Genomic DNA, 25859 nt, shown 5'->3' on the forward strand with positions numbered 1-25859 from the left:
GAAAACATTATGGCACCATCTTCCCAACGCCACAAGGGCCCAACAACTAAAGTCATCAATTTTCTTCCCTTTGAAAATATAGTTGTGGACGTCAAATGCATACTTTATGCTGAAATGTTTTTTGCACTCAACCACGGCCGGTGAGTCATCTAGATGCGCCATCGTTGGAAGTGCGCAACTCACCAAAAGAAAAATAACCACAACTGGACACATGTTTAGTCCGGCCATATGGGTGGAAAGAATTAGTAGCTTTTGATTTTCTTAGAAAATGATCGCTTAGATGTAGTTGAACTTTGACGAAAGGTGTTCTACACTTATAAGGGATGAGGCAAAGCTGCGAGTTATTTGTAAAATGAAAAACGCATTTTCATTTAAAACTTCTTTAGCAACGTATTTACTGATGTGAGGTATCAAATATGAGGGTTTGTAATTTGGTATTTATTTTGGTACAATAAACGCAACTTACAAGTTCCCATAAATTGTTTAATTAATCTCAACGATCACATAACTATTTATTATTTCGCACAAAAATTACTTGTTTGTAAATTCGTACACTAACTAGTTTATTACAATAGAATTGTAGAAATTGTGAACTGAACTTGCATGTCGTGTTAGTGACCATCGTTACGTGAAAAAAAGACGGCAAGTAGGAAAAAGAATGCGACCAGCCTTAATTGTTCTGCAGTAAATGGACAAATGTATTTCTCTGCATTATTATTCCTACTTTATCAAAAAGAAAATGGGACAAAAGAGATTAAATTTGTTAAGAAGTGAAGAACTGTTGAAGTACAATAGATTAAGTAAATGAGCACTCCTTTCTTGGTAAACTCATTTTAGCACAAATATTATATCACACTCTATTGCTCATGGTACAGTACTCATGCCCTACACGCCCGAATATAATGTTAACGAGCTACTGTTGCATAAATGATAAGTTTCAAATCATTCAACAAATATCCTCGTTTTGGTTATTCAGACCAAAGACAAAACGATTTAAAAAATGATACAGAGGTGTGCATAATGAACACACTTTTACAAAGTGTAGCATGTGCGTAACAACTTGAACCAAAAGGCCAATAGGAGTCGATGAAGAGTCTTTCGTACGCCTAGTTGAATATCATTTTGTAAGAATTTTTTTGCAATACGCCGTGCCAAAGTTTTCATCTTTCTCAACTTGGACCCAGAAACGATGAAGAAAACAAGTATGACTATTACCAGAAAGATCGCAATCATACGAGTTGCCATATGGCGGACACTAGTTCCGTACATGCTTCAAATGGGACGAAAAACTTAAGTAAGCATTACACATCATTATGCAGTGTAGCTGCAATAACCAAACGTAATGCACGGGTAAAGGCCGAACAAATGTAAAACTAATCTCTATTACTTACGATGTTTCATGAAGTTTTTTAAATTGGCGCGGTTGTTGTTTTATTACTATTGTAAATTCCCCAATCATTTTGAAAATGCTTTACAACTCAAGGCAACAAAGTGAAGTAGTAACATGACATTAATGCAAATACATTGAAATTTTATTCTAACTCATGAAACATCCCACAAATTTGTTAGCCCTAGAGATGTTAAATTCTCTATTTAAGATAGAGAAGAAGGTGGTGCCACGGAATTTACAATTATACAATGATTGAATAGTCGGTCAGCCCTGGCTTGAATGACAGTTCTGTTTCCGGTGTGTTCATAAGTAAATGTGTTGTTCACGAAAACATTATGGCACCCTTTTCCCAACGCCACAAGGGCCCGACAACTAAAGTCATCAATTTTCTTCCCTTTGAAAATATAGTTGTAGACGTCGAATGCATACTTTATGCTGAAATGTTTTTTGCACTCAACCACGGCCGGCGAGTCATCTAGATGCGCCATCGTTGGAAGTGCGCAAATCACCAAAAGTAAAATAACCACAATTGGACACATGTTTAGTCCGGCCATATTGGTGGAAAGAATTAGTAGCTTTTGATTTTCTTAGAAAATGATCGCTTAGATGAGTTGAACTTTGACGAAAGGTGTTCTACACTTATAAGGGATGAGGCAAAGCTGTGAGTTATTTGTAAAATGAAAAACGCATTTTCATTCAAAACTACTTTAGCAACGTATTTACTAATGTGAGGTATCAAATACGAGGGTTTCTAATTTGATATTTATTTTGGTACGATAAACGCAACTTACAAGTTCCCATAAATTGTTTAATTAATCTCAACAATCACATAACTATTTATTATTTCGCATAAAAATTACTTGTTGTAAATTCGTACACTAACTAGTTTATTACAATAGAATTGCAGAAAACATGAACTGAACTTGCATGTCGTGTTAGTGACCATCGTTACGTGAAAAAGGGACGGCAAGTAGGAAAAAGAACGCGACTCGCCTTAATTGTTCTGCAGTAAATGGACAAATGTATTTCTCTTCATTATTATTCCTACTTTATCAAAACGAAAATGGGACAAAATAGATTAAATTTGTTAAGAAATGAAGAACTGTTGAAGCACAATAGATTAAGTAAATGCGCACTCCTTTCTTGGTAAACTCATTTTATCACAAATATTATATCACACTCTATTGCGCATGGTACAGTAATCATGCCCTACACGCACGTATATAACATTAACGATCTACTGTTGCATCAATGATAAGTTTCAAATCATTTAACAAATATCCTAGTTTTGGATATTCAGACCAAAGACAAAAAGATTTAAAAAATGATACATAGGTGTGCATAACGAACACACTTTTACAAAGTGTAGCATGTACGTAACAACTTGAACCAAAAGGCCAATAGGAGTCGATGAAGAGTCTTTCGTACGCCTATTTGAATGTCATTTTGTAAGAATTTTTTTGCAATACGCCGTGCCAAAGTTTTCATCTTTCTCAACTTGGACCCAGAAACGAAGAAGAAGACACGTATGACTATTACCAGGAAGATCGCAATCATACGAGTTGCCATATGGTGGACAATAGTTCCATACATGCTTGAAATGGGACGAAAAACTTAAATAAGCATTACACATCATTATGCAGTGTAGCTGCAATAACCAAACGTAATGCATGGGTAAAGGCCGAACAAATGTAAAACTAATCTCTATTACTTACGACGTTTCATGAAGTTTTTTAAATTGGCGCGGTTGTAGTTTTATTACTATTGTTTATTCCCCAATCATTTTAAAAATGTTGACAACTCAAAGCAACAAAGTGAAGTCGTAACAAGGCATTAATGCAAATACATTGAAATTTTATTCTAACTCATGAAATATCCCACAAATTTGTTAGCCCTAGAGATGTTAAATTCTCTATTTAAGATAGTGAAGAAGGTGGTGCCACGGAATTTACAATTATACAATGATTAAATACTCGGTCAGCCCTGGCTTGAATGACAGTTCTGTTCCCAGTGTGTTCATAAGTAAATGTGTTGTTCACAAAAACATTATGGCACCATCTTCCCAACGCCACAAGGGCCCGACAACTAAAGTCATCAATCTTCTTCCCTTTGAAAATATAGTTGTAGACGTCGAATGCATACTTTATGCTGAAATGTTTTTTGCACTCAACCACGGCCGGCGAGTCATCTAGATGCACCATCGTTGGAAGTGCGCAACTCACCAAAAGCAAAATAACCACAATTGGACACATGTTTTGTCCGGCCATATTGGTGGAAAGAATTAGTAGCTTTTGATTTTCTTAGAAAATGATCCCTTAGATGCAATTGAACTTTGACGAAAGGTGTTCTACGCTTATAAGGGATGAGGCAAAGCTGCGAGTTATTTGTAAAATGAAAAATGCATTTTCATTTAAAACTACTTTAGCAACGTATTTACTGATGTGAGGTATCAAATACGAGGGTTTCTAATTTGGTATTTATTTTGGTACGATAAACGCAACTTACAAGTTCCCATAAATTGTTTAATTAATCTTAACAATCACATAACTATTTATTATTTCGCATAAAAATTACTTGTTTGTAAATTCGTACACTAACTAGTTTATTACAATAGAATTGCAAAAATCGTGAACTGAACTTGCATGTCGTGTTAGTGACCATCGTTACGTGAAAAAGAGACGGCAAGTAGGAAAAAGAGCGCGACTCGCCTTAATTGTTCTGCAATAAATGGACAAATGTATTTCTCTGCATTATTATTCCTACTTTATCAAAACGAAAATGGGACAAAATAGATTAAATTTGTTAAGAAGTGAAGAACTATTGAAGTATAATAGATTCAGTAAATGAGCACTCCTTTCTTGGTAAACTCATTTTATCACAAATATTATATCACACTCTATTGCGCATGGTACAGTACTTGATAGGGATTTTACTACTCATGTGAATGGGCTAAAAACTCCTATTATACTTGCAAGAATCACAAGGTTGTTGTAATATAAACGGATCTCGCAAGGTCATTCCCCACAGGGATTATTAAATAATTCGAAGCAAAGCAAATTCCAATTAGTTATTGTAAAGTAGAAATTGAGGTGATTGATTTTATAACCTATTTAAAATAAAAACGAAATTAATTAATTAAAATAAAAAATTTGCAATATTGAAAACTAGAAGGAAAAGAAAACAGTTTTGGGAGAAATCAAATTAAGAAAGCACTAGGGTTTCACCATCACCTAGCAATCCTATGAACTTTTACCAATTACTTATGATCTACACATGCCACTTGGAAGGTTAGATTTTCCTAATTCATATTCTACTTGGAACCTCCAACATAGAACGTATATCTAACATGCAACCCGTCCGGACGTTCGGATCAAATCTGAACATGAAAGACTCATTATGCTTTGTGAAAATCCTTTGAAAAACCATGCAACCCTTAAGACGTGGTGTTCATCCTAAGTGAAATTACAATTATTAATCGCAAGAAGCCAGCGTCAATTTCAGGGAACCTTCCGACCAAAATTGCATCAAATTACTTTTCTAAAGATCCTAATGGTGATCAGGCATTAAGATAATTAGATAGTTTTTATCCCGGTGATTAACAATTCAAAGTATGCATGCAATCCATCATAAGCAATTAAATAAAAATCACATATTCATGCTAAGGCTCAAGGCTTCGCCCTAGCAAAAGAAATTAGTTCCGCATATTCATAATTGAAATCATAGAAAATATTATTAAGAAAATGATTGAAAACACCATCAAGTAGAAAATCTCCAAAACCCTAGCACTTCTCTTTGTCTCCAAAATTGCATAAAATAAAGCGTTTTGAAAAACTGTAGACGGCCAAGCAATATATCTGCTAAGCCCCCCACAAAAACCCTAGGAAACTAAAATTAATAAAAAAACCCCCATAAATTAGGAAACATAACCCCAAATTAAATGGTAAAATTCGTCTAAAATCTGAACAGCCACGTTTTGGACCCATAAGCTGCTCCAAAACTGGCCCAATATAGCTGGGTTTAATGTTTGGAATATTCTGAACACTTGTCCAGAAGGCCATGAACCCATCCGAGGTCATCTTGGGCTCCAAAAACGCAATTTAAGCCCAAAAACGTCATTTTCCAGCACTGCGCACTGCTTCTTTATTTTATCGCCAGAAAATAACCGCTTGGTGGAAAAATCCAAAATTTTGATACGATCAAGCTAAGTGACTCACGAACGTCCTTCAATTGGAATTACTCCAAAATTCCTCCATTTGGTCTTGTTTTGCTCCAGAGGAAGTTGAAAGTCTTATATTGAAAATACAATTCAAAGTATCAAAATTCTTCCAATATATTAACCAAAATATACTAAGATTAGGGTAAAATATATAATATAAAATCTATTCATCAGTACTCATGCCCTACACGCACGTATATAACGTTAACGAGCTACTGTTGCATCAATGATAAGTTTCAAATCATTTAACAAATATCCTTGTTTTGGATATTCAGACCAAAGACAAAAGGAATTAAAAAATGATACAGAGGTGTGCATAACGAACACACTTTTACAAAGTGTAGCATGTGCGTAACAACTTGAACCAAAAGGCCAATAGGAGTCGATGAAGAGTCTTTCGTACGCCTATTTGAACGTCATTTTGTAAGAATTTTTTTGCAATACGCCGTGCCAAAGTTTTCATCTTTCTCAACTTGGACCCAGAAACGATGAAGAAGACACGTATGACTATTACCAGAAAGATCGCAATCATACGAGTTGCCATATGGCGGACAATAGTTCCGTACATGCTTGAAATGGGATGAAAAACTTAAATAAGCATTACACATCATTATGCAGTGTAGCTGCAATAACCAAACGTAATGCACGAGTAAAGGCCGAACAAATGTAAAACTAATCTCTATTACTTACGACGTTTCATGAAGTTTTTAAATTGGCGCGGTTGTAGTTTTATTACTATTGTTTATTCCCCAATCATTTCGAAAATGTTTACAACTCAAAGCAACAAAGTAAAGTAGTAACAAGGCATTAATGCAAATACACCGAAATTTTATTCTAACTCATGAAACATCCCACAAATTTGTTGACCCTAAAAACTATCAAGCCTACGTGGCGCTCAGGCTTAGTGATCAATAAGGTAACTACATCCTTCGGTTGTGTTCGGGGCATGCCAACTGGACGGCCAAGCTCAGCCGATGAGTAAAATTTGTTGATGTTGCGTTGGGCGCGCTGCTGACTTCTGAATCTCGCGACTGCGATCGAGGAAGGAACACGTCTCAGCCTTCGGGTTCTAGAGCCTGAAGACTGATAAGCTCATATTTATATATATTTCACATCAAATTCACTTGTCTTTTCTTAGTTAGTTCCTTATATTTTTGAGCTATTTACTTTGTTTTTGTGTTTTATGGGATTTGTCAAGCAAAGAAAATAAAAATAGCACAAGTGGGATTTTAAGTAACAAATTCGTCAAAACTGCCTGTGCAGATCAGCTGACTTTGGAAGCAAATTTCAAATAGCTCAGAATGAATTAGAGAATGAGCCTTATAGTCTTGGAAAGCTACGGATGTCTATTTTCTGGAGCATTTCCTGGATTGTTAATATCATTTGTCTAGAAGAAGTTATGGCCGTTTTAACACTAAAAGGTTTCCAAGAGGCTGAGCAGTTTGTAACTGACAAGACTGCAATGAAGGCAATAAACCAAATAAATCTAACAGCCAAAACTGATGCAGCCAAGAACAAGTCAGCTGAAATTTATTCAAATATAAAAGGGAATGGAATTAAAGATGGGGATTATGAGGGAGTAATTGGCATAAAGGCTAACCAAAGAGTTACAATTGTTTTACCATTTCCTCCCACTTATTGTCATCATTAAATTGCTATTAGTGGGTGAGTTAAGGAGAAGAAAATGATGCAAAAAGAATTGGTTTAAAAGCAGCGTTGGGGAAGGAAGGAAAGGGGAGGAGGCCTCAGTCGATTTCTTTCGGTTCTATCTTCTCAAACTCATGTCTATCTTTTGTTTTTACTTAAGGATTGTGTGTAACTAAATTTTTAGTAGTTAGGGGCTATTTTGAAGCCTCGAATATGATTGCAAGTTTGTTATGACATTTCGTTTGAATTACTTTTTTGAATGGATGAAAATTGGTTCACTACTTGTCTCATTAATGAATTTTTTATTTGTTTTCTATGGATGCATACGTAGTAAGCATATCTAGGATTCTAACGCTATGAACATGTGTGTGCCTGCCCTTATCGAATGAGGACCTACATATGTTCTAGAGTAGTACTTGTTAATTGCGATTAACATGTGAACTAATTTCTAGGATAAGTAAGACAACGCCAGTACTTACGATGCCTTGTGATGACTCAAACTCTTTTCGTTCTTAATGATTTCTACTTGTTAAATCTATGAACACGTCATTCTAGATTGCATGCTAGAGACTAAGTTAAGTTGAAAACGCCATTCTCTTAACATACTACATAAGAAAGAGTAATAGGTTGAGTTCTAACATTGAGCCAACTTGAGCATCTTCATTCGGAAATAAAAGGAATTTGAATGAAATATATCATGTTTGCATGATTATTTGGTGGTGGATAGCAATTCCCCTAACTTGTTTTTCTTAATTTGTGAACTACTTAAAATTTGTTTATGTCCTGTTTTTGTTCTATTTAATTTAAATAGCAAATCAACTCCAAAAATCCCAAAAATTTGTAGAAGTGTAGCTCTATGTGTCTAGTGTCTGCATATAAAATTCCATAGACTTTAGATAAGTGTAAGTCGGTCTAATAATTATTTTTCGGTGGCTGGTTAGTAGGGACAGCAACCTAGTTTTTGTGACATTTTAAGTAGTTAGATTAAACAATCTTCTGCGGGAAAGACCCTTATTTTCATATGCTACAATTGACAAATCTTAATGTTAATAAGGAAAATCAATAGGACATTTGTGTGCTACTTTGTGGTGTGCATTTAATCCTATCAAAGATAAGGCTACTAGTTCTACGAAGTTCATAAATCGTCAGCGTCAGATTCGGTCACGGTGATTATATTTGTAAGACTATAAGCACGTCGAATCGACACCTGACTATATGGACACAAGTATTCAAAGCAGATGTACATCTTAATCGTAAATGTGGTTCGGCCGTCAGAATGCCGAACTCTAAATCCAACTTGTGAGTATCCAATCATAAAACAACTCGGCGTTCAATGCACCGAGTCTAGTCATTCGTAACACCTCACTTCGCCGAGAATGCTCGTGAGATGACCTCTGCCAATAAAGATTCGAAAACCCTTCTCGACCGAGACTTGGATAGATAACCAGTCGGCCTTGATGCAGTGTTGTTTATCCAAACTGAAGGTGCTTCACGGTCAGCTGATTCTACGACGGCAGTGCTGTTTATCCAAACTGAAGATGTTCGTCGGTTGCCTTCACAATGTTGTTTATCCAAACTGAAGATGTGTTGGCGAAAAAGAAAATAAAAATCTCAAGGTTGTTGAGAGGTTTCGTGTAGAGCGAGGGTTTGCGCAAGACAGTTTATGTGTTGAGTTGGAACAGCCTCGAACGATGCATCCCCTTCTTATTTATAGCAGCCAATCTCATCATGACCGAACGAGAACTATACTAGGATTAGGATACTTTAGCCTAATCTGACCAAGTCTTGGCCAATCCTACCTCCACCGGGACCCTGAATCGAGCTCTTTACCCGACCACATTCACTTCTCAAATCCCGGTATCCTTATTCCAATAAGACTCCTTATCATACTAAGACTCGGCCCATTCGCTCTCATCCAAATCAATCCTTCTTACAATAGGACTCGGCCGACCTGACTAGGCGGCCCATAGTATTCTTTGAAAAGTTTCAGACCGAACATAACCTTCACTCGGCCCAATAATATTATTTTGTGCCCTAACAGAATTGCAGGTTTTAGTTGGAATTGGAAATGCAGGGAGATGAGGTGTGTTAGAGGAAGCGTGAGGCTATGTTTTTGGTGGTAAGAAATAAAGAGGGGTGGCGGATGGAGGGGAAGAAGGGTGAGGATGGATGGTTTGGATGGGGTGGGCCCCACTCACTTTTTATTTAATTTTTATGGCACACAAATTTTTATTTTTAATTGCTTTATTTTATTTTTTTATCTACGTGGCTTTCACGTGAAATGGACGAGAAAAATAAAAAATATAGATTTCTAATTTGTCACATTATCACTTAACAGCTAAATTGACGGATTAATTAACATAAGTCTGACATTGCAGCAAATTCATACGTTGGGCATGACATTGCAATATTTAAAACATGAGATATAAGATTATGGTACAACCCATAATTGTAGTAGTTTTGTGTAATTTACCTAATAAACTAGCATGGGTGTGACACCAAGATTCACATTCCAGATCAAGAAAATCATTTGTAAAAAGCCTGTTATCTTAAATCACCTTAAAATACAGTACTAGTTGAAAAATGACATTTTCAGATCAAAATAATCACTCTCTTTGCAGCATAATCACGACCAACTGGTAAGGCAATGGCTTTTGGAAATTTGGACCTTCACACAACACAAGAATTGGACTTGTTAACCCACTGAGTACCAGACTAGCAGTAGCACCATTGTAATGGATACACAAAGACTAATCATACAATGAAGACTATGATGGTGGAATTCGCATAAATTATTAAATTCATCTGATTGAAATAATTAAATTCACAACAGTGGAAATTTCTTACATGGAAATAATGAGGAGACAATAGACTCCCAAGTAGAAGCAGCATGGCATGGGAAACGAAAATATCAAATTTAGTTGATAGGAATGTCAGCTTACAAACACAGTATACAGAGAATAAAATTGTGATTCAATGTACCTATGAATCAATATCCAAGGTCGTTGGGATCACCAGTAAACTCGGCAATCTGCTCAAGACCCACATTGAGCAAGGCATGGGTATCAGAATCCTTGACAACACCAGTCTCTCTGTCAGAATCCTTCTCCACAAGACTACCATAGACCCCCTTATGCTTCCCACATAACACAAGAACCGGTCCGCCGCGCCTTGGCAGGGCTGTCTCAAGAAAATCCTGAGAAACCCCCTGCACAAGCTCCCTACTTCCATCCATGGATATATCGCAAGTGTAGGGTCCAACAACATCCATCACCTCCCCTTTTCTCGAATACAATTTCCCACCTTTCAAGTCCTTGCTAATAACCCTGACCCGAATGTTCCTCGCAAGCCACGTCGAATGACCCCTTGGCTCTTCTCGTCTCGGCCTGCTATCACTACCCATTTTCCTTTGTGTCTCATTCAATCTCCTCAAGCACTTCTCCTCTTCTTTCGAACCCAATTCCGCAACTTCATCCGCATTCACTTTTACTACCTCTTCATCATGCTGTTTGCTCTTACTCAACAGCTTCAAAACCAGTTTCCCATTGCCCAATTTCTCTATAATCCTACCTCTCAAACCCACATGGTCTCGACCCGAAACGATCCTCACTTCCTTCCCCACATCTCCATCTTTCCTCTTCTCTTTCTCTTTTTCTTTCGAATTCTTTCTATCCTTCTCTTTCGAATTCGCAAGAAACCCTAACCCGTGCCTATCAGTACTCCTAGTATACTCCACTATCTTCACATCTTCCTTCGCATTCTTCCCAATTCCTCTACCCGGGTACCACCCGTACCCGGTAAGCAACGCCTCGCCGTAACCCTCCACCGGCATCTCTTCAAACTCCTCCAACCCCCTATGATCCGACAAGCGCTCCAAATCGTCTTTAAACTTCTGCAGCAGAGTATCCTCCACGCCTCTCAATCTCGGCCGGTCACCATTCCCCAACCCCTCCCGATTCTCCAATTCCGATTTCTCCCGGAGATTAAGACCGTACGAAATCTTGGCGTCGGGGTCGTCGGTGACGGAGAGCGTCTCGACCTCGAACTGGAGCTCGTGGCCGCCGGACTCGGTGATGGGAAGCTCGATGTTCTTCATCTTCTTGTGGGGCCGCCATTCGTTGGGGATCGGGGCGATCACGCGGGCTTTGAGGTCGGCGGAGAAGGGCTTCGAGGCGTCGAATTCGCTGACGAAGTGTTTGGAAACGGCGTCATTAGGGTGGTTTCCGGTGCCGTCGTTGAAGGTGGAGGTGGCGGAGGAGGGGTTGCGTTTAGGGTTTGATTTGGAGGATGATTTGGGAGGGAGAGAGAAGGAGAGTTTCATGGTTTGGTTTTTGGATTTTCAGCCGGCTATGTTTAAGTTTGCTCGAGTTTTTGGTGTGGGCTTTATATTTTGACCCAAGGGCCTTAATTTAACCCGTTCCAATTAGGATTGGGCAAAATTCCCACCCCTATCTACGCACTCCGAGGTTGTACCCCCTTCCCATTGCTTACATGAGGATGGGTTGCGCATCAACGTATTTGATCAAATGTCGGCCGTTCGTTGAATGAGGATCCTTTTCCGATTCTCTTTGTGAGGATTTGATGATCCTCAAATTATATCTGTTTATTATACATCGTGTGGTCAGAAATCATTTTAAATACTTTTATTTAAAACTAAACATGAACAATACCTAACGAAAACTGACCGCACAATGTACGATGAACATACACGATTTGAAAATTCTCAAAATCCTCACAACGAAGATCCGTATAGGATCCTCATTCGGGTTGTGCATCAACATATTTGACAATTCATTTTTATTTAAAAAATAAAAGGTTGAGATTTAATTAAATATGCGGATGGGTTGCGCTGCGCATCAGCATATTTTGACCAAATCTCGGCCTTTTTTTTATTTTAAAAAAATAGAAGGTTGAGATTTAATTAAATATGATGCATATTTGATAAAATCTAGATCTTTCAATTTTTATTTAAGAAAATAGAAGGCTGAGATTCAATTAGATAGGGGAGGGTGCATCAGTATTTGATCAAATCTCGATCATTCATTTTTATTTATAAAAAAAAAAATAGAAGATTGAGATATAATTAAATATGAGGATGGGTTGCTCATCAGCATATTTGATATCTTGACTATTTATTTTCATTTAAAAACATAAAAGGCCTAGATTTAACAAATATATTAGTATATTACCGCTCAACCCATGCGCATGTAAGCCATGCACAAGAGAGAAACCTTCTAATTGGGCTTTATAACTCAAACGGAAACAACGGTCAAGATTAAAAAAAAGTGTGTAAGAAGCTACAAATGGTGCGTGTTATCATGTTTCATATCCTTTACATGCATTTATGAATATGATAATATCTAGTGCAGCGTACGTATGTCTCAATCGAGGATAGACCTGACAATTTCTTGCAGGACTTGTTAACCTGACACGAAAATAACAATTTTCGGATCAATGGAATATACCCTACGCTAAAGGGTGGGGAACAAATTATTTTCGAATTCAGCATTTACAGTATTCGAACCTTAGACCTCTCATTTACAAGTAAAGAAAAATATCACTAGATCATAGTATTAAGCGAATAAAAACAATAGACCTGTATAGGAATTCCCCAAACTGTTTCCAATATGCACAATGACAGGTTTATGGGAGGCATTAAGATCACATAGAAGAATCATTAATAGCATAAACGAATAATCATAGTCATAGTTCATGTAGATTTACAACAAAGTAACAAAACGTGCACATCAACTTAATCTCTCTTTTGACAGATTAGGAAGAACATAACCAACAAGAAGAGCAAAAACTAACTAGCTCAGTGTTGGAATTAATGCACTAACCTAAATATTAAGACTCTAGACTTTCCCGAGAACAATTATTCCAGAGTTATTGTATTAGAGTTCCTAGCCAGTTGTCTAGGAAGAACTCTCTAGTACTTTGTATTATCTTTATATAGCCTTTGGCATATCATTTTGTATTAAGAGAGTTGCAATAAGAAGTAATACAAGAGCTCTGTTGTAGCAACTCAGATTTCCCATAAATTTGTTAAGCATTACCATCCCTCTACACTTCCTACAAATTGGTACCAGAGCCTAGTTCGTTCATATCTGGGCGTTCAAAACATCTCTAGCAGATGGCTTATGGTGGGAAAAAAGGTTTATCAGTTTCTTACTCTATTCTTTCAATTTTTAGAGGAGAGAATTATGATTTTTGGAAGATGAAGATGAGGACTTTGCTTCGGTCAAGACTCTGGAGCATAGTTGAAACAGGACTTGAAGAACCAGTTGCTGACGCCAAAGTTCCAGCTGCACAGAGAGAAAAGTTTGAAGCAGATGTAATGAAAGATGCCAAGGCTCTCTCAAAAATTCAAAACGGAGTCAATGGCAACATTTTTCCAAGAATCACGAGAGCCCAAAACAGCAAAAGAAGCTTGGGAGATATTAGAAAATGAGTTCCAAGGTGACAGCAAGGTAAAAACCATCAAGCTTCAGACGTTGCGTAGAGAGTTCCACAATTTGAAGGTGAAGGAATCAGAATGCATCCAAGACTACTTTTCCAAAGTTGTTGGTGAATCAAATTAGAACACTTGGAGAAGAGATGTCTGACCAGTAGGTTGTTGAGAAGATCTTGATTAGCTTGCCAGAAAAATACAATTCGATTGTTTTGGCCATTGAAGAGTCGAAGGACCTTGCCACTTTATCACTAGAGCAATTGATGGGTTCTTTAAGGTCTCATGAGCAAAGAAGGTTGAGACAAAATAATGAGCAATCTGTTGAAAGTGCTTTCCAATCAAAGCACACATTCAAATCCAAGAAGTTCTTCAAGAAAGACAATGCTCGAGATGACCAGCAAGGTGGGGAACAAAAAAGATGGAAGAAAGGTGAGTCTAGCAAAAGAAATGATGCCAAAAGAACTAAAGGTAATACGCCTTTTTGCAAGATTTGTAACAAAAATAACCATGACACAGCTGAGTGTTTTAACCGCAGGAAGCCAAAGTGTCATTATTGCAACAAATTTGGGCATGTTGAAAAGGAATGCAGATTCAAGAATTCTAATCAAGCAAATTTTGCGAAGAAGAATGATGCAAAATAAGGGATTTTATTTTATGCTAGTCAATCAAAATTTGGAGAAGGAAATAATGTTTGGTAAGTGGACAGCAGCTGCAGCAATCATATGACATCAAATGAAAAATTATTTGTTGATCTGGACACTTCTATTACTCCCAGCATAAAGATGGGAGATGATTATTATCACCAAGCGTTGGGGAAAGACATTGTTCCTGTCCAAACAAAAAAGGGAGTAAAATATATTCGTGATGTTTTGCTTATTCCAAACATAGCTCATAATTTATTAAGTGTTGGGCAGCTTATGCAAAATGGCTACAAAGTTATTTTCGAAGATGAGGACTGCACTATTCATGACAAGAAGGATATTGACCAGCTCGTTGCATCGGTTCCAGTGGAGACAAATCAAACTTTTCCTCTTTCAATGCGCTGTGGAAATGAAGTTTCTTTGAAGGTTGATGTTGTGCAAGACTATTGGTTGTGGCACAAGAGGTTCTGTCATTTAAATTTCCAAGGGCTAAAGCTTTTCCAAAAGAAAAGCATGGTAAAAGAGTTGCTAGAAATTGAAGCAATAACTAATGCTTGTTAAGGGTGCGTCATGGGCAAGCAGCACCGTAATTCATTCCCAAGACAAAGCACGTAGAGAGCAAAGGCACCGCTGGAACTTGTGCATACCAATATTTGTGACAAAATGCCAACTCCTTCCTTAAGCCAACACATGTACTTTCTCGTGTTCATTGATGATTATTCGAGGATGACATGGGTTTATTTTTTTGAAGGATAAATCATAAACTTTCACTGTCTTCAAACAATTCAAAGCTTTAGTAGAAAAGCAAAGTGGTTGCAGCATCAAAATCATTCGAAATGGTAGAGGAGGCGAATATACCTCTCATGAATTTGAAGATTACTGCAAAGATGAAGGCATTTGGAAGCAATTGACAGCAGGGTATGGTCCCCAACAAAATGGCATTGCCGAAAGAAAAAACTGAACAATCGTGGAGATGGCTAGATCCATGATTAATGAGAAAGGGCTACCAAAAAGTTTTTGGGCAGAAGCTTTGTATACAGCAATATACATTCTTAATAGATGTCTAACCAAAGTTGTAAAGAACAAAACTCCATTTGAAGCTTGGAGCGGATTCAAACCTTCGGTGAGTCATTTCAAAATTTTTGGCTGCATTTGTTATGCTCATATTCCTACTGAAAAGAGAACAAAGCTTGATAAAAAATAAAAAATTAAATTAAAAAAAAAGCCAAAAATGTATCTTTCTTGGCTATTGTTCCAGCACAAAAGGTTATAGGCCTTATAATGTTGAAACTAAGAAATTAATTGTGAGTTGGAGATGTGATTTTTAATGAAAGGGCTAGCTGGGTTTGGAATGAAAATAAAGTGCAAGAGATGTCATATGCAATTGTGCAAGAAGAAGGTGAAATTCCAAGAGAGCAGCAGCAAGAAGAAGTCACGCGTCAGACTCTAGTAGTTGTCGGAAGAAGAAGTTCAAATGATGATGGAAGTAGTTCGAATGCAAAACCTGTTTCTCTGAACTACTCTTCATCAGAAAGTCCTCCATTAAGAACTCAGAGTTTGCGAGAAGTGTACGAGACTTGCAATTTCGTTGGTGTAGAGCTGGAAAGCTTTGAAGAGGTACAAAATCAAGAAATATGGGTGAAAGCCATGAAGGAGGAGATGAGAATGATCGAGAAAAATCAAACATGGGAGCTGGTTGATTATCCACAAGATAGAGATGTCATAGATGTGAAGTGGATTTTCAAGACGAAATTCAATCAAGATGGCAACATTCAAAAGCACAAAGCTAGCCTCGTGGCAAGAGGCTTTACTCAAAAGCCAAATATTGATTTTCCGAGACCTTTGCTCCAGTTGCACAGTTAGAAACTATTAGAACTTTGATTGCTCTTGCTGCTCAAAAGAATTGGTTGATTTATCAACTTGATGTGAAGTCTGCATTTTTGAATGGAGTGTTGGAAGAAGAAGTTTACGTTAAACAACCCCCAGGTTTCGTGCTTGAAGCAAGAGAAGACAAAGTTTACAAGCTAAAAAAGGCCTTTTACGGGTTAAATCAAGCACCTTGAACGTGGTATGCTGAAATTGATAAGTATTTTGCCAAGCGTGGTTTCGAAAAGAGCCAAAATGAGCCTACACTCTATGTTTTGAAAAGAGGAGCTTCCATTCTCATTGTTTCCTTATATGTGGATGACTTAGTCTTCACTAGAAATGATCAAAGTTTGTTACAGCAGTTCAAGAAAGATATGATGAGCACTTATGAGATGAGTGATCTGGGTTTGCTTCATTATTTCTTGGGAATTGAAGTTTCTCAAACCAAAAATGGGATATTTATTTTTAAAAGAAATATGCTGAAAATCAGCTCAAGAAGTTCAATTTGTCTAGCTGAAAAACAATGGCTACTTCTTTGATGCCAAATGAAAAGATGAAGAAATGTGATGGTGCAAAGAAAGCAGATGCCACAAAGTATCAAAGTTTGATCGGTAGTCTTTTATATCTCACTGCCACCAGGCCGGATATCATGTTTGCTTCAAGTATGCTTTCAAGATACATGGAGGAACCAAGTCAGCTTCAATTTGGTGCCGGAAAAAGGGTGTTAAGATATGTGCATGGCACGCTTGACTATGGAATTATGTACAAGGTTGAAGCATGAAGTTCAAGGCTTATCGGGTACACTGATATTGATTGGGCTAGATGTCTTGATGATATGAAAAGTACGTCGGCCTATGTTTTCTCTCTTGGCTCAAGGATATGTTCTTGGCGTACGAAGAAACAAAGTGTGGTGACACAATCATCTGCCGAAGCAGAGTATGTGGCAGCAGCAAAAGCAACATCTCAAGCCGTATGGCTTCGAAGAATTCTTGAAGATATTGGAGAAAAGCAAGAATGAGGCACTGTATTGTATTGTGACAACAAGTCAGCCATTGCAATTGGCAAAAATTCATGATCATACCAAGCACATTGCAATCAAATATCATTTTGTCAGAGAAGCTGTTGAGAAGAAAGAAATTTAGCTTGAATATTGCCGAACGGATGAGCAGCTAGCGGACTTACTCACCAAGGCACTTCCGAAAGAAAAGTTTTGCTACCTCAGAGAGCTCATTGGAGTTGTGAAGAAAGTGCATTAAGGGGGAGTGTTGGAATTAATGCACTACCCTAAATGTTAAGACTCTAGACTTTCCCGACAATTATTCCAGAGTTAATTGTATCAGAGTTCCTAGCCTATGTTTGTTAAGTTGTCTAGGAAGAACTCTCTAGTACTTTGTATTCTCTTTATATAGCCTTTGGCATATCATTTTGTATTAAGAGAGTTGCAGTAAGAAGTAATACAAGAGCTCTGCTGTAGCAACTCAGATTTCCCATAAACTTGTTAAGCATTTCCATCCCTCTACACTTCCTACATTCAGGACTATTTTAAAAAGAGCTGAACAGATTTCTTCAGAGTGTCGAATACGCTCGTAAAGGGGTCAAATTGAACAGATTTCTTCAGTTCGAGATCAGGAAATTCCTTTGTTGAGGCCTGTTGCATCTCGGGCATTGACATCACTGCAGATAACTGCGTGTCTGTCATTTGCTCACAGTCTTGTGGTGTGTCCGTGATTTTGCTTGCGTTGTATCCGAAGTTGGCCAAGTAAGATTTGTACTTCTCTATGAACTCAGGACCGGGATTAGGCGTTCTCGAGTAAATCTGTAATATTAATGCCACAGAACGATTCCCACATAATATTATGCGTCCTCAAATTGTAGAGATGCGAGTAAAAACTCGCGCAACGTCAAACAAGAGTATAAAATGTTCAAAGTAGTAAGCACGAATACTTCTATCTAACATTCCTATGAATTAAAAGGCAGTTTATGAGTAAGTACCTGTATAAAACCAGTGTCCTTTGCTCCCGAAACAAGAGCGTAATTGTCATAATCAGTTGCAATCACATCATATGGAAGCTTAGGGATAAATGGCAATGATGGAAAACGGAGGAAACACTTCTCTTTGATCATCTCCTGCTTTTCTAGATCTGTTTCTTTTTTCTCCAAATCTTCGTCCGAAAGGCATTGAACATTTCCCCGTATTCCAGTGATATATCCATCAGGGCTCCCGTGAACACAGAAGGTATTAACCTGGATGGCCCGTTTCGCCAAATCAAATGTATACACACCCTGCAATTTAATAAGGTGATATATGGTTTTGCAGTCAGAAAATAGTTGGTGAACATGTGACTGAAAGAGCCTGTTATCTATAAGCAATGAGAAGCAAATCATCACAAGAAAGCTGATCTTGCTATGATTTCGACCACCTGCTACTTGGAAGGGCTATTGATAAACAACTAGGTAGCTCAACAACGATTGATGAGTAGGTTCAACAGTTCAGATCTGCACTCTCTTGTCCAATACAACAGAAGGGGGAGAATATATTTTCCTCTCAAATCTACACTATTTCCCGAACCAAGAGTCAAACTAAATGTCGCAGTTTTTTACAACTACACGTACCCTTTGTGTTCACCTGGGTGCAGTGGCAGTCTTCCTGACCTTGCCCAGCAAATCCACGTTTAAGCGAAGCAACTTCAAACCACCTTCCAGAATATCTAACAGGGTCAAAGTTATTTGCTGTCATGCCTCTCATCATCATTAGCCTCTCATCTCCTTCATCGGATCCCTTATCAAGCGGAAGAGTTACTGTCTCCTCCGTAGCATTTGCAGACTCGTATATATTTCTTTGATGGGAAACATCTGATGCAACCGCCTGCCCAAAAGCAGTAAAAGGCATCATGTATCCTCTACCTCCTGCAATGACACAAGAATACCTAAATCTTTTTCGTTTACAGCCGTAAGGCAACCTAGTTTTGGACTAAATTCCCTATTAAACTTTCAAGCACATACAAAGTCCGGCTCATTCTATTAGAAATCCTAACTTATTTAAATCGGTTATACAGAGTGAAGCACTAAAGGAAGTGACACTGAAAACTTTGTGTTCTACGAGGTCTCAAATACAACATCAAGAACACCAAGCTCAAACATCTCAGCCAGAAATGCTCTGACAATCCCGATATAGGAAAGAACTCGAACAAATGTTGATCTAAAGGGGTATAACTTCTGTCCGGTAGCATAGACAATGCCGAGCAAGGAAGTGATTGGTCCAAGACCTATGTTGTTCCAGCATCCTAAAACAATACAAATGATTAAATCTGCTAACCTGGTTTATTTGCGAGATAAACACTAATGTTGTTGCAAACCCTGATAAAACATGCCTGGTTAGTTGCTTGCCGCTGGTCGATTGCTCCAGACAGCAATTCATCATGATTTTACCAGGCACTCCCCTGTAAAGCAGGAGAACAAAAATATCACTCCTTGCATCCAGCAAAGACCAAACGAAAAACAACACCCACTAGCTTGCAAAATGGGGTTAAATTTAAAACCACTATACAATTCGTATAATTTCTTATGAAATCCAAGAACATAGAGGCATATATGCATTTGCAATTACACAATTATACATTACCTTCCAATGCATTTTGAGCACAACAATTAGGAGCACAAAAATCCAAGAAAACCAAACCATTTTTATTTTATTTTATTATTATTACAAGCGATATTTCTACACTAACAGGAGGAGGGGAAGGGTGTGAACCGGGACGCAATGGAAGGCCCTAACCTCAGGGCAATCCACCACATGCAAGAACAAACCATTTATGAGTAATTACAGCAAGATTATGAGCAAAAATACAAAACAAATGAGAAAATGTAAGCAAATAAAGCAAAAAAAGGCCCCATAATAATAAGATGATAGACTGGGAAGTGGAAGTGAGTGAGATTTATGTACCTGCAGGTAGAGACATTTGGAGAACGAGGAGGAGGAAGAAGAGAGCATTGGAGCACAAGTACCATTTCTATGCTTTTCCTCTCAAAAGCTTCAGAGTTTTCCACTAGTAAAATCTCTCACCTCCCTCCTATAATCCCATCTCGTCACCGTCTTGATGTCTTGCGTGAAACCGTTAGGCCCCAAATAACACTTTTTCCAATTGTCCAACTTTTTACTCGACTTAAAGAGTCAAGACATCACAATTGTCTGCAAGTGCCTTGTTTCTCATTTGGTTAAGAGCATTTATTTTTGCATCAAAGATCCCGTTTTCGACACCCCCTCTCCATAGATTAATGTAGATACTATACCCTTTGTTAAATAAAAAAAAACACCACGATTGTCTTATGTACCCATAGACACAAAGGAAAATGTCGAGAGAAAAACCCTTGTTAAAGACGTACGACAATATAATTGGGAAAAAGAGGAGATAAAATGACCGTGTTGCATTGTAAACCTAATAGAATAGGTTCTTAATAATTCTATTTAATTAGGGTAATCATGATTTCACTCATGATCTATGAGACTACTCTCTACATTTCCACAAGAAAGCAAACTGAATGATGAATCTTCCTTGGTATTGCTATTGATGTCAGTTTCTTTAGAAGGGATTTCAGTTGTATTCGACTGTGAAGGTGGTTTGACTTGTATAAATGCCACTTTAACCGGTCCAGACTTCAGTTTTGATGCATTGGAACTTGAAGACGAGCTCGTGCCAGTTAGCAAGCAACCTTCTTCGGAAAACTTCATGCTCGGAGTCTCTCCAATGGTTGTAACATCTTCGCAACGCTCAACCAGCTGCCTGATATCACCGTCATTGGACAGACCTGACATTAAATTGGTCTTATCCTCCTTGACCTCGACTGGACCTTTTTCAGCACTGTGGTTTGCATCTGCCGTTTCGTGAATAGTTTCATCAACTGGCACAAACCAAAGTTTAAGAAGACTCAACAGGTAAATTGTATTTCCATAATCACATTAAACTACAGGAGACCAAGGTTTAAACAAAGAACAAACTTTTCGACGAGGAGAAAACAAAACTTAGACAAAGCTACTATGAACGACTTTTGTCCTTGGATATAAACCAAGTAGATAATTGTTAAACTCAGTTCAACCAAGTTCTCGAGGACTTCATGTAGACTTTTCAAACACTTAAGCGGTTGAACCTGAATGAACCTTAGGAGAAAATTAGTTACTCGTACAATAGAATTACATCATACTGGAAGATGTGTTTGGAAACATATGATGTATTCCTATCGCTCAAAGACAGATGCATAAGCACAACTTATTAAGTTTTTGTGCAGAAACATAGAAGTCCGAAAGGCATTTTTCACTTTTTATGAGCACAGTGAACAAGCATCCTTTCAAGTGTGCAGAACCTCTAACCTACCAGTGGCTAAAGACATTGTAAAAGTCAAAGAAATACTTAAAAATAACATATACACATGAGAGCTACAAATAGAAAAAACTTGATAATCTTTTGCTTCCAATTAGTACGAGTAAGGAAAAATAGCATATCCTGAAAATCAGAGAAAATCAAAGCCTCCAATGACTTCATTGTTTAAAAAATGCTCATGTCAATGACAGAAAATAATTTGCCCAGCCACTGAGTGTCTTTATCCATGTGGCAGAAACAGTATCATACAGCAACAAACATATAAAGCAGCAAAGTCGATCATGTCACATTAGAACAGTTAACAGAGCAAATGGAGGAAAGAATTAAGACAAGCAAGGGAAGCATAAAGTACAGTATGCTGTTCTCCATCACTGGATTTAATCCAGCCACAGCTGACCAATAAACTCCCTGGTCCCCAGGGACCAGATGAAAGGAACTGTTCAATAGAGAGAAAGGAAGAAAAATATCCACGAGTATCCTCACCTCCAAGGAAAGACTCAGTGCTTTGATACAGCACAGATGATGCCCCTAAAGAAAGAGCTCCATCGTGACTTCCATCTCAGTCTTATGTGTCCTCTCAATCAATTCAAACTTATCTGATTTCCACACACACTCAAGAATGATAATTTCCTCATTTATAGCGTAAAACTCCCTAAACACCTGCATCAATCATGCACAAAGATGACGGTAAAAATCATAGATCTAAAAATAATTTGATACCAGAATAAATTTCCAAATAAAAGAAGGGGTGACCTCAAGTCCTCCTTGAACTATCTTGACAAATTGCTGTTTTTGGCAGAGAGAAGAAACCATGTTGAATACTGAAACAACATCAAGTAGAATCTGCTGAAAATGGAGGAAAAGAAAAGTTCAGTAAATCAATCCAACTACAAGAGACGAACTTAAAGCATGACATGCCTTTTTTTCTTTTCTTTGTCGGAAAAAAGCTTGAAGCTTGAAATGTCCAAACTTAGTGAAATGGCACATTCCTCAGGGATATCACATTATATCCTAAACATTATTACTTCTTTGGATACCTCAATCCCATGTTTAATCACTAACCAAAAGCTGCTGCAGCATGTATATTTTCCCTTCATCATGAAACCACAAACTACCCACTTGGCTATATTACATGTTTAACAACAGGATAATGTTTTGTTGGATAACTCAGTTCCATGTTCCTTCCTCTACAGGTTTGTGGGAATCTGTGAATGGGTTCAGAACTTGAACCATCTAAATGATAAGGACATGAGCATATATGCCATAAACTAAAGACGGTTAATAAATAATCTGTTTTCCGACTTTAAAAATTTTGGGGAAAAGGCTTGGAGTAACTTCTTACTTGTTGAACCAAAACTCGAAGTCGTGCAAGCAGAGCTAACACAGTCAGAGAAAATCCCATGAAAAATGATCAAGCAAGCAACGTGGATATCTCACTGTTGAATAGTCAAGATCAACAAATTCACAAGATGCATATGCAATTTATGTTTGGTGATCCAAGGGCTAGACTACTGGATACAGAATGGCAATCAGTTTGCAAAATAACACCCTAGCAATAGTTTAAAAACTTAAAATAAACATGCTGAAGTAACAAAGAAAAAAACAAATGGTCTATGTGAAAAGATACATCGCAAATCCAATACCATGCAAAAATGGTTACAGATTACTTGGGAGACTAGCTATTAAGATATTTTGACCAAGACAGCAGTTCTCAAATACTACTATGAGACTCAGATGCCTTAGACATATGGTAAATGTGATAGTCAATTGGACAGCAGTTTTCACATTAGTTCTGATCTTATATAAGTTACAAGAATGTTAGTATATGTATAACTAGTAAGCAAAGGATACATAGCCGCCTATAACTAGCAAGCAAAGGATACAAAGCCGCCTTCAACATTGTCTCAACCATCTGCAACAGAAACAAAACACAGTTAACACGTTAGAATAAAGCATGTATTTCATGTTGGACTACCTAACATGGTCCTTGTCACAAGCATAGAATCAGTTACAGGATCTAAGTATGCACAGCCGCACACAGAAAGGCATATGAATAGATAGATCACTTTTCTTTCATAAACACCTAAGGATATGACACCTTCATTAACTTGTACAAGACACTTATTTGGGTGCAGCTTCACTGGCTTAGAAGAGTGCACATTATCAAGTCCATGTTATCAAGAAAACTACACATAGTTTCATAATAAGTTGTTGATATTTACTTTTTTAACAAGTAAACGTATCTTGAAACATGATTCAGGTATCTTTATAAATCAAAAGTAAACATATATAATGACGTAATCTCATGTTTGGACTTTTATAAGTTAACATGTTGTATACCCCCCATCCTCAAATCAGGTCAAGCAAAATTAAGAAGAAACTTTGAATCATTCTACAAACCCAGATTAGTGAAAGTGAAAGGTTTCTCCATTGTTTTCGTAAGAATTATACAGATATAAAGCATTATTAACCACTACTATGAAGTTTAAGGGCGGAAATTTAACAAATCATTCGATGAAAGCAAGAAAACACCTGTGATAGAAGGCGTGCAGCTCCAAGAAGTCGCTCCATAAAATTATGTTTCCCACTTTCACATTTTCTTTTCTTCAAGCTGTGACACAATGATTTGGCATGTGATTTTAATATAAACTATGTAGTCAGGCCAATGAAGGCTTTATGCCTTTCAAACACAGAGCTGAGATTTCCAATTTAGAAGAGAGAAAGAACTCACTTATCTATGATCCTGATTCGTAACAAAAGATAAAGTTAATAAACCAAATATAAACAATATGTCATACATTTTCCTTCCTTTGGACAAAATAATTATGAATTCCATAATAAGCTTTCATGGAACTCTAATTTAAGTTCAATTATGCACTGATGAAACGTTGACTCTGCTCTACCTCCCCCCAAAAAAATGCAACATAGGATGCAAATTGAAATTTCATGTTTTACCTTTCTAATAGATGCAACTTTTGCTTAGGTCTGTTCCCAGTAATACTTTGAAAACAGCAACCAAAAAGTTCCTCCAGTTTAGTTGATTGTAAAAGCCTCAAGTCCCTCCTTACCTGACATAAACAAAAGTGAGGCAAACTACGTAAACGCATACAAAACAGCAAAGTAAAACACATAATAGATGATCAAATTTTAAAAATTCAACCCCATTAAACTAGGCAGACTAAAACTTCACCCCCATTAATGCAATACCGAACTTTTCCTCTTCTTCCATTAAATTTGAAGGCAATCAAACAAAAAAGTAAGAAGCTTACAACTGCAAAAACGGCTAACTTCAAAATTTGAAACCCATAAAAAAAACGTTATGCAACAAAAACCCACCATTCAAATTAGTCAGTTAAACCATTCACTGCAATCAAATCATGCTTGATACAAGTTAAAGAAAACTTAATTTTCCTTCTCTTTCATGAATTTTCTGAGGAACCAAACAAATGGGTAAAAGCATTATGATCATCAACAAGGTGGGAAAACCGTAAACCTTCATAAGGTGCTGGAAGTAGGAGCCGCGCCTGTGCTGGTTCTTGTTCTTGTACACCATTCTTTCCAGAATGGCAGCCTCTGCTTGGAGCTGACCAAGCAAAGATGCCAACTTCTCCTCCAGAGCTTCTGCGTCCGAATCCATTGAGTCACTGCAGATTATCATTGTTGGAGAAATTATGATTGAAAATATATATCATACGTATAGGCATTTAAACAAATAGTTTGTATGCAATGGGGGCTGAATTTTTGTAGAGTGATTCTATAAGGATTTGGACCTCAATCTCTGAACACCAATTTCTCTGAATACCTTTGAAGGGAGCTCAGGCCGCCGGCCACGGTGAAGGAGATAGGTTGAAGGATTGCAGCGGCAACTTCCTCTTCTTCTTCGTTATTACTAAATTTTTGAGTTTTAATATTGAGGTAAAATAAAAGTTAAAAGTGAATATTAGAATTTAATTTTTTAAAAAAAGAATATGATTTTTTATTAAAATAAACAGTATGACAGGTTTTTCGATTAAAATTTCTTTATTATTATTATTATTTAATTTTTATTTAAATTTCTCTTAAATTGGAGTGGGTTTAAATGTATCCGGGATGGGATATTCGGTCGGGTTCTTTGGGCCCAACATCAAACATGGGTTCGAAAGCAAGCTTCTTCATTCTCTGGCTTTTTGCATAATACGCTCCACAAAATTTGGGAAGGAATTCTTCCTCAAAATCAAAACATTTTGTGGTTCATTTACGATACGTTATCTTTATGATTAAAATCATTTATATT

At 37.3% G+C, this 25859-nt stretch overlaps 3 protein-coding genes across 5 annotated transcripts; all 3 read right to left on the reverse strand.

The window, feature by feature from the left end:
* Positions 1–9757: 9757 nt before the first annotated feature.
* LOC126615517 (protein MOS2-like) lies at positions 9758–11622 on the reverse strand. The gene is made up of 2 exons (XM_050283333.1): positions 10236–11622; positions 9758–9921 (listed from the first exon to the last, which is right to left on the reverse strand). Exon 1 carries the CDS (start codon positions 11572–11574, stop codon positions 10243–10245), a length of 1332 nt encoding a protein of 443 aa, XP_050139290.1. The 5' UTR covers positions 11575–11622; the 3' UTR covers positions 9758–9921; positions 10236–10242.
* Positions 11623–17677: 6055 nt separating this feature from the next.
* LOC126615519 (chloroplastic lipocalin-like) lies at positions 17678–20432 on the reverse strand. 3 transcript variants are annotated; one of them, XM_050283335.1, is made up of 5 exons: positions 20155–20432; positions 19528–19651; positions 18838–19077; positions 18204–18494; positions 17678–18027 (listed from the first exon to the last, which is right to left on the reverse strand). In XM_050283335.1, the coding sequence occupies exons 1-5, from the start codon at positions 20217–20219 to the stop codon at positions 17749–17751; spliced, it is 999 nt and encodes a 332-aa protein (XP_050139292.1). In that variant the 5' UTR covers positions 20220–20432; the 3' UTR covers positions 17678–17748. The 3 variants fall into 3 exon arrangements, with proteins under 3 accessions (XP_050139292.1, XP_050139293.1, XP_050139294.1); XM_050283336.1 differs by lacking the exon at positions 20155–20432 and having other exon boundaries at positions 18838–19118; positions 19528–19654; XM_050283337.1 differs by lacking the exon at positions 20155–20432 and having other exon boundaries at positions 18838–19118; positions 19583–19646.
* A 186-nt stretch (positions 20433–20618) lies between these two features.
* On the reverse strand, positions 20619–25488 carry LOC126615518 (uncharacterized). Its single transcript, XM_050283334.1, is given in 10 exon segments — positions 20619–21110; positions 22070–22141; positions 22144–22246; positions 22340–22429; positions 22929–23022; positions 23470–23498; positions 24119–24197; positions 24542–24654; positions 25080–25230; positions 25389–25488. Coding segments are annotated over 9 exon segments (1137 nt in total). The 5' UTR covers positions 25224–25230; positions 25389–25488; the 3' UTR covers positions 20619–20697.
* Positions 25489–25859: the final 371 nt, after the last annotated feature.

Source organism: Malus sylvestris, chromosome 3 (assembly GCF_916048215.2).
Source record: "Malus sylvestris chromosome 3, drMalSylv7.2, whole genome shotgun sequence".
Classification (NCBI taxonomy): Eukaryota; Viridiplantae; Streptophyta; class Magnoliopsida; order Rosales; family Rosaceae; genus Malus; species Malus sylvestris.

What these genes read in the sequence shown, in the direction of transcription:
- LOC126615517 (XM_050283333.1), bottom strand. Translation starts at nt 11,574, where the DNA reads ATGAAACTCTCCTTCTCTCTCCCTCCCAAATCATCCTCCAAATCAAAC.
- LOC126615519 (XM_050283335.1), bottom strand. Translation starts at nt 20,219, where the DNA reads ATGGTACTTGTGCTCCAATGCTCTCTTCTTCCTCCTCCTCGTTCTCCA. An exon ending in CCAAATGTCTCTACCTGCAG is followed by an intron (nt 19,652 to 20,154) that starts GTACATAAATCT and finishes CCTGCTTTACAG; the next exon opens with GGGAGTGCCTGGTAAAATCA. An exon ending in AAGACTGCCACTGCACCCAG is followed by an intron (nt 18,495 to 18,837) that starts GTGAACACAAAG and finishes ATTAAATTGCAG; the next exon opens with GGTGTGTATACATTTGATTT.